The sequence below is a fragment of the Nannochloropsis gaditana genome (genome assembly GCF_000240725.1).
Source record: "Nannochloropsis gaditana CCMP526 unplaced genomic scaffold scaffold218, whole genome shotgun sequence".
Taxonomy (NCBI): domain Eukaryota; class Eustigmatophyceae; order Eustigmatales; family Monodopsidaceae; genus Microchloropsis; species Microchloropsis gaditana.
In genome coordinates, this window is record NW_005803735.1 from 16,812 (window position 1) to 25,092 (window position 8,281).

General features: G+C 53.8%; 1 protein-coding gene across 1 annotated transcript; it reads left to right on the forward strand.

Annotated features, from left to right (window-relative positions):
- The first annotated feature begins 3,365 nt into the window (after positions 1-3,365).
- Positions 3,366-6,677, forward strand: NGA_2092720 (uncharacterized protein). The gene has a single exon (XM_005855344.1). It carries the CDS (start codon positions 4,038-4,040, stop codon positions 5,742-5,744), a length of 1,707 nt encoding a protein of 568 aa, XP_005855406.1. The 5' UTR covers positions 3,366-4,037; the 3' UTR covers positions 5,745-6,677.
- The last annotated feature ends 1,604 nt before the right edge of the window (positions 6,678-8,281 follow it).

The window sequence follows — 8,281 nt, forward strand, 5'->3', positions numbered from 1 at the left end:
CACAACCAACATCTGGGCTTGAAAGGCCCTCACCGCCGACATCGACGCTTCCGTCTTTTTCTCCACTGCCTTGAGACCCGTGGCCGTCTGCTCCTGCCTCTGCCGCAATTCCTCTTGTTCTCGAAACACCGTGTCCCCGCGCTCCTCCAGCTGGGTTGTCAACGCCGCCATGTCCTGCATTGCACTCTCGCGCAGGGAGCCCATTTCCCTCTCGGCGCGACTCAAACGTCTACTTTGCTGTTGTAACATCGCTTGTAGGCTCTTCATGATTGCGCTGATCGAATCCTCGCCGCGCCCGTCCTCCGCCCCTTTACTCCCCAGCACGTGAGCCTTGATGGCTTCCACCTCCCCGAAGACCCTCGACATGATCTCCTCCTGATCCGCGTTCTGCCGTTCCAATATTTCCATGCGAGCCTTCAGACGTTGCAAGGTATTTGTGGGCAACGTGCTGATTTTCTTCACAGGACTCTCCGCGTCGTCGTCTAAAAGTGTTTTGATTCGTTTGGCCAAAGAGGTTTTGCTCACCCGCTCCCGAAGCGCCGCTTCCACCTCTGAATTGTCCGCTTTCCCTTCCAGCTCATGAGATACCCTTGACATTTCTTCCTCCAGTTTTGCAAGCCGAAATGCGTCGCTTTGTTTGTAATGTACTCGGGGGTGGCGGTGGTGCCGCCGTCTATCTTCCTCGACGCCGTGGAGCCGGGAGCACAGATCTTGCACCCGAAAATCAAGACCTCTAAGCTTGGGTGCAAATTCGGCCCGCAGTGTCTCTATATGTCCTTCAAGCAGCGTGCGAATTGTACGCATGGAAACTGCCCCTGTCTGTGTCTGCTCGTGAAGGGCGCCTAACTCGGCATCGCGGCGCGCGCCATCCCTAGCAAGTTGCTCCTGGAGTTTCGTGATTTCAGTCCCTTGCTGATGCAATGCTTGAAGCAAGCATCGAAATGTTAACCGCACACTTTTTTGCAAGCCTGCGTAGGGTCCTGTTCCAATATATAGATCCTCTAGGCTTATATCACGGATAGAAGAAATGCTATCAGCCGCCATCCCTTGATGTCGCCTTACTGCACTGCTAAAAGCACACGTGAAAAACAATGAATTGCGACAAAGAGGAAGCTTCCAGAAGACGATTGAGGGGTCTGTGTTAATAATTATGGTGTGTATTTGTCACAGAGAGCTTTCTATCTTGCCCTTTAGAGGCTTTGTAGATGGAGTTACGTTCCTGAAAGTGGCGGGGCTTCTCTGGCGAAAGTCTTACAGGAGGGCGGCGAGACACAGGCGTTCATTCGAGACCACGAGGCCACAGTTTGAGAAAAAAGGACACAAGCGCTACACTTATTGAATCCAGTTATCCATCGCAGGGGCAAGACGGCATTTCTCTGGCTAAATAGGGCAAGGTCCGTGGAAATTGTGACCACAAAGGACGACGAAATCTTGTCCCACCACGGCTAGTGCTCCATCCTGTGCGACAACATGCAACTATCAACATCCATTGCCAAGGATTCGGGCTCTGAACCCACAATGCACCCTTCTTTGGAACAAGTAAGTGCAGATTTGACCTTGACGCATGGAAAGGGCTGAACTCTTCGTGTCCATCGCATCAGTCCCCTGACATTTTCTTTTCGCCACATCCTCTTCACGGGGCAGCTAAATTTGGACGCATTGCCGTACATTGATGGGGAAATGGACCCAGACATACGGGCGCGGGTCGACCAACTGATTTTGGAAGAAATGCGGAATCCTCGCTTTCCCAAAAGGTCAGGAGACGGTCTGGAAAGAGAGGACCCCGTCTAAGCGACTAGCTGGCCGGGTTCTCATCCCACATCCACTCGACAACATTTCCACAGGGATTATTTGGCTGACCGCCCGATGCCGGAGCTGAATTTCGAAAAGAGTTTTTTTATCGCCACCGAGCTAGAAAGAGTGGCGGCGGGGAAACCCATGGCGCCCCTGGATGAGTCAAGGTAAGAGAACATTCGCCTTGCGGTTTTTTGCATCGAAAAAATCTCACAACGATAAGAAACAATCTACATAACATCATGGAATGCAGATATGCTGGAAAGAAACCAGATCCTGGGCTGCAGGGAGACCTTCAGGCCTGGCGCACGGCTCTGAACAACCTCCGGGCGCAAGAAGAGCACCTGGGCAACAGGTGGGTTTCGTTCTACTGGCTCTGCACTTGGGAAAGAAAGTCAGGGTTGTATTTCAAGAGCTGCGTGAAATGACTTTTCTTCCAAATCGTGCTTTGGAACCCTCATCAGGATTGTGAACATGGAGCTGCTACAGAACTTCGCTCCAGACGTCTGGCTGGCCTACAACCGGGAGCTGGAGACTTTCAAGGGCAATCTGGACAAAGAGTTGGAGAGCCTTCGAAAAGAAGCAGAGTTGGTACGTGTGTGGGGGAGGATTTGAGGGGGCAGAAAAGAGGTCTCCGAAGCTTATTCTCATGATATTTTTCCCTGTGTCCTTTTCCAACCAGATAAATTTAAGTAGGAAAACGAAACAAGAAGAGGTGGCCCCTCGCCTTTCGAACTTAACTCGGAAAAGGGATGAAACACTTTACACGAACTTGGAGCTTCAAAAAGCTTGTGCCATGCTGCGGATGGAAATTAAGCGGTTAAGAACAGACGTGGCATCAAAAGCTGCTTTAGAGGGGCACAAGAAAAACGAAAACGAAGTAGAGGAAGATGCCTTGTAAATGAAAGATAGACGAAAGTTGAAGAGGTTGTGTAAGCAATGCCATCGCGGCCAAGAGCTGTTTTTTAACTTTTTGCTTTCTCAGACTATATGTCCCCCCTTTTGAATATTTTAGCGGGCGGCTCGAGCCCGCTAAAAGGGTGAGAAAGATACTGGTGGCTCGATGTCTCATACCCACCCACCACGCACTACCCTGTCGACTGCTCAGGCCACCACACCCGGTCATTTTTCAGACGTTTGTGGCCGGTATGCATGTGGTGAGTGTGGATAACGAAGGGTGTGGCACGCATCTGGGGCGTCGGCCGGCGGAGCTGGCGGGGCTGTGGATTGATCTCAGCGCTCATGCCCGTTGCCTGTTTTGGGTGGCGGGCGCGAGGCAGACCCATACGTACACCAACCCGTTTTTCTCTTGGCACTGCCGGTCTCCTAGCCAGCTTTAATGACCATGGCTCCACACCCTGGCGTCGCGTATATATAACTGCGCTCCCATGTATGAATTAATGGCGGAGTATGGGACTTACGGTGGCCACGTTGGTGACATGCGCTCGTGACGGGGAGAGGAATTGCTCTCTGGAGAAGGGATGAGAGCCCCCCTTCCTCCTTTTTAATCTGGAGGATTGGTTGTATTAGCTACTGCATACATTCACACATCGGACCACATCTTACGTCTCACAGGTGGCTCAGGAGGAGGAGCCCGCTTGTTGTCCTTTCGGGTTGAAAAGAAGAGGGAAGCCTCGGCGGATAGAAGCGAGAAGAAAGGATAAGAGCGCTGAGCCCTATCTTTTCTTCGATCTCAATCCCAGGAGCTTTACCTTTTCGCTGCGCCCTCATCTGCAGGGTTCGCAAACGCTTTGTGGATCGTTCTCGGTGCCAGTGTCTTCGACGCGGCCGTGCTGTATCCCGAGCGTCCTCATCTCCCTCTCCTTCCGAGGCCGAGTCTGCTGCCTGTCGTCTTTTCCATCCGCGCTGATGGTGTCGCAGCAATAGGCGGAACTTTTTTGCGTGAAAACCCCGCCCTTCCAGGGGGGGATGGGAAGAAGGGTCTTGCGGCTGCTGATTCCCGTCACGGTTGTGCGTACTTTGTAGAGAACGAAAGAGCAGGCTCAGGACAGACGTGTCACGAGTCCGAGGATCTGTATTCTGAGGTGAGGCTCGACAGGCTTCGCACCATCAGTCCTTCCCTTGGAGACGCTCCGACCCTCTCGTCCCTTCCTTCCCTCTGCACGTTGGGCCCCTCTTACTCCTCGTCCACGCTCCACTCCTCTGCCACCTACTCCTTCGACCCCTCAAGCTTGCCGTCCTCCGCATCGGTCGCGTGGTCTTGCAGGGGGCGGAAGTCTGCCATGGACAAAGGTCCGGAAGAACGGAGCAGGTTGTTGGTCCGTACCTTGGGATGCGTGCTTCAAAAGCTGTTGGATGTGAACAAGAGGGGAGAGACTGCTGAGGGTGACGGGAACTCGCCCACCATCACCAAATTCCACGCGTCGCGCCCCCCGAGTATCAGTGTCGCTGAGTACTTGGAACGGATCAACAAGTACGCGTCGTGCTCCTCCGAGTGTCTGGTGCTGGCGCTCATTTACATCGACCGGTTGATCCAGCAGAGCAACTTTGCCTTGACCGCGTTGAACGTGCACCGGGTCTTGATCACCGCGGTCATGCTCGCGGCCAAGTTTTTCGACGACCAGTACTTCAACAACCTGTACTACGCCAAGGTCGGGGGCGTGCCCTGCAAGGAGATCAACGCGCTGGAGGTCGAGTTTTTGTTTTTGACGAACTTCTCCCTCCACGTCACCGAAGACGTCTTCTTCCGGTACTTCCACGAACTTATGAACCATGCCGCGCATGCCGCCTGCCCGTCTTGTTGCCCCCGCTTCGCCAGCAGCGGGAGCAAAATGAATCTGGGCAGTGGGAGCATGGCCGGTGTGACGGGGACGACGGGCGGTGGGGTAGGAGGAGTCGGGCGGGTTCCGAGCCCGGTCTTTGTGGACGGAGGTTGGCTGGTCAATCGCGGTATGGGTGGCGGACGCTCTGTGTCGCCTGGCATGGTGGTAACCCCTCCGCTTTCCCATCGGCAGCACCTGCAGCAACAGCAGCTTGTGCATGAGCAGCAACAGGAACGGCGTCTGGTTTTGTCGGGGGGCAAGGCGGGCATGGCAGGAGAGGCTCAGCAGCCGATGTCGGTAGACCAGCGACAGCGACATTTTACGTCCTACTTTTCGTTCGAGAACGGTCCCGTGCCTGGGGCGTATCCGGGCTCCGCAGCCTCCCTGGCCGGACACAAGGTATCGGATGGGTTCCAGACTAGCCCCTCCTGCCATCGCCCTGTGCTACAGCCGCACGAGCAAGCACCACACTTCCAGTATCCTCACGTGCTGTACGCCCCCGTACCGGTAAGCTGCAAGCCACCGCCCCGACTGTTGGTCTCGCACGCACCGGCCTTCTACTCGAGCCATTCCTCGAACTCCTCGTCGTCCGCTGTGTCGCCCGCGGAGGCCTGTGGAGACGCAGGAGATGTGCTGTGTTGGGGCGAGGGAGTGAGCAGGCCGGCGTATTACGGCCAAGAGCGCCAGCATGGGCCCTGCAATGCCTCCCTGGCGTCGGAGGTTGCGTCGGGGACGTGCAACAGCCGCGGCGCGGGCGTCGGAAGCAGCCTACAAGGAGTGGGCAGCGGTTTCGAGCGCTCAGTCAGCCTCGAGTCTGCGGGAAACGGCACGGCCGCTGCGGCTGCCGTTGCACGACAAGAGCACCACCAGCGTATGGCGGGTAGAGGGGGATCGGGAGCAGGCGTTGCGGGCAAATGCTTGGGGACACAGACCCGTTTGCATCACTACCGACCGCAGCAGCACCAGCATCAGCATCAGCAGCTGCAGTCGCCATTTTACCCAACCCACTACGCTCCAGTTCAGCAGCAGCAACAGCAACAGCAGCGCCTCCAGCATCATTACAACAGCGCGGCTGGTGGTATGGGGGCAGGGGTCGGCTTGGGAAGCCGGGCGAGTATGTGCGCTCACTCTTACTTTCAAGGAGTCCAAGTTCTCATGAATTCTTGAGAGAGACAGGTAGTGGCTGGTATTCCTTCCGGAGACATCGTGCGTTTTGGTTGGCAAGGGGCTACTGAACCATAGAGAAGGCCGGTTTGGATTTGGAGGAGCTAAACACTGCCATCACGGATGAAAGAGTTAATGATGGACAGCGAGCGAATCTGATTTTTTGTGTTTGTTCTGCGAACCTTTGTGTCGGCAAGCACACTTAGGAGTTCCGTATGGTGTATATGGGAAATGAGGCCGTGCGGAGGGAGGTTACTTGCGCTGAGGAAGAATCTGGAAGGGATATTACGGACTTAATCGAGGAGACTACGAGGGAGCCGAAGGCACCAAAATCCAATTTCTTTTGATTTTGTGTACGGAGGTTACGAGGTAGGTACGAGGGTATCAATTTCGCAAGCCGCTTTTCTGGCATACAGTTAATAGCTTGAAGGATGTGGAAACGTCGACTTAGAGAAAGAAGGACAGCGGGCCAGAAGAGAGCGCGCCATAATACGAGCATCTTTTACTACGCATGAATGTCAATTTCGATGCCATGTCCTGGTGCCCAGGGAAGCACTACCGTCATAGCCCGGTTAGAAAGTTTGTACGGTGAGGGCAGAGACTGTTGCGGAGGGACAAGGACAGGGCGACCGCAAGCAATGGAACAAAACGCAGACATCTGAAGCCCGGAGCGTGGAGTGGCGACGAAAGGCTGGGCGCAACATTACAAGCAGAACAATTTGAAGCACACGGCAGCAACACATTTACAATCGCAGACCTGTGCGCTCATGAGAAAACAACGGGGAAAGGGAAACGAAACCTTGATCCCCTCAAAAAAACCTCGGGCATATACCCACGTCCACACCCGTGGCATACAAGGCCAACATGGCCAGCGTTTAAAAAATGGATAAAAACTTTTAAAAAGTAAAAAAAGAAGAAAAAACTGAACAAAATCGGCTTCTCGAATCCCTCTTGAGAGGCAGACATAGATCGGTGAACCAGATTCTTTTTCCTGGCTATATTTTGAATCCACTTGTACAATCTTTTTCCCAGGACATTTTGGATTTGTTAATCTTTGAAATGAAAATCGAGGGCTCGTCACTACAGAAACAGGGTGGCCAGCACTTTGACAGGAATAACAATAGAGAGTTCTTGAGAACATGTGACGACAGATACATGAGCGTCGTTTGCCGCCAAATTGAAGGATGATGCGCATCCGCCCATGCGCGCTCATATGCATCAATATTTGAAAGCACATACTGAGTGCCTTAGAAAACCAGTATCGGTACATAGATGCCATGTGAACTTGTGACCCAGGCAGGCTTGCGGCACCTGCTACTGTGGCTAGAGGCGCTCAGTGCCTTGGCGTAACGGATTTTTGAATGTGACCAAGGAACACATCCAGGCAAGCCCGTTAATGCCTCGACCCCACCACGCACACACACGACCACAGACCCACAGCTCCTCTCGACGTGTTATGCGAATGGAGGATAAAGATCAGGAGCAGCCCTTGGTGGGGCCAGCCAGAGACATTGCGGATTTGGAGGATTTTGGGTCTGTTGAAGTGACTGACAAATGCTGTGGTGCCATGACCTGTCGCGTCTTGGCTCCTGAAATATTTCATGAAGCCAAATTGGGAAGCAGCTTTTCAGACACACATGGGAGTTCGACTCCCGACAATTTTACATACGTAGGTCGAAAGATCAGGGACGAAACGGAGCTCCGGCAGGTGCGAAGAGCAGTTAAAGCGTGCCCCTTTCACGCTCTTAAGTTACGGCGCGGGGAAAAAGGGGCGACAGTCATGGATGAGGACTTCAATGCTGCCTACCCTATTCAAGTAGATCAGAGCGGGGCCGTGTATTTGTTGGGGCACTACTCCCCGAAAAATGCCGGGGCGACTTGCTACTTGATCGTACGACCAAACGGCGGGAATGTTCTGGTCGATTGTCCCGTACCCAATGCCAGCCTCGTAGAGCGTATCAAGGAATTGGGGGGGGCAAAATATCTGGTATTTACTCATAAAGATCATACGGCGTTCACGAAAGAATGGAAAATGGCCTTCCCAGCCATCCAGCGGGTCTTGCATGCGGGGGACGTGGTAGAGAACCGAAAACATTTCTTCTTCCCCTACACCGGCGACGTCGAGATCAAGCTGGGTAAGGCATAGGAGAGGGGAGAGCAGGTTGAATGAAGTCTTGGGGAAGTTTGTCATTATATCTGGCAGTTTGCCAGCCACAGTATTTCTCATGGCATGTTTCGAGTCTAAGTATATCAGCTGCCGAAGCAGACTTTCCTCAATGTCTTTCCACGCGTACCTACATGTCATTCGCAGCGGGTGGCAAAGCCCAGCCCTTGGACAAGGAAGGAGACATTGTCCTCATTCCCATTCCCGGACATTCTCCCGGAAGCCTGGCGATCCTCTTCCAAGAGCACTACCTCTTCACGGGGGACTCCCTCTTCTATTCCCGCCCCCGCGGGCACCTGGTGTCTTCGCGTTTGCACTGCTGGTCAAGCTGGGAGGAGCAACGAGCCAGCTTACAAGCCCTTGATTCCTATCAATG

Excerpts from the sequence above, each read along its gene's own strand:
- NGA_2092720 (XM_005855344.1), top strand. The coding sequence starts at position 4,038 with ATGGACAAAGGTCCGGAAGAACGGAGCAGGTTGTTGGTCCGTACCTTG.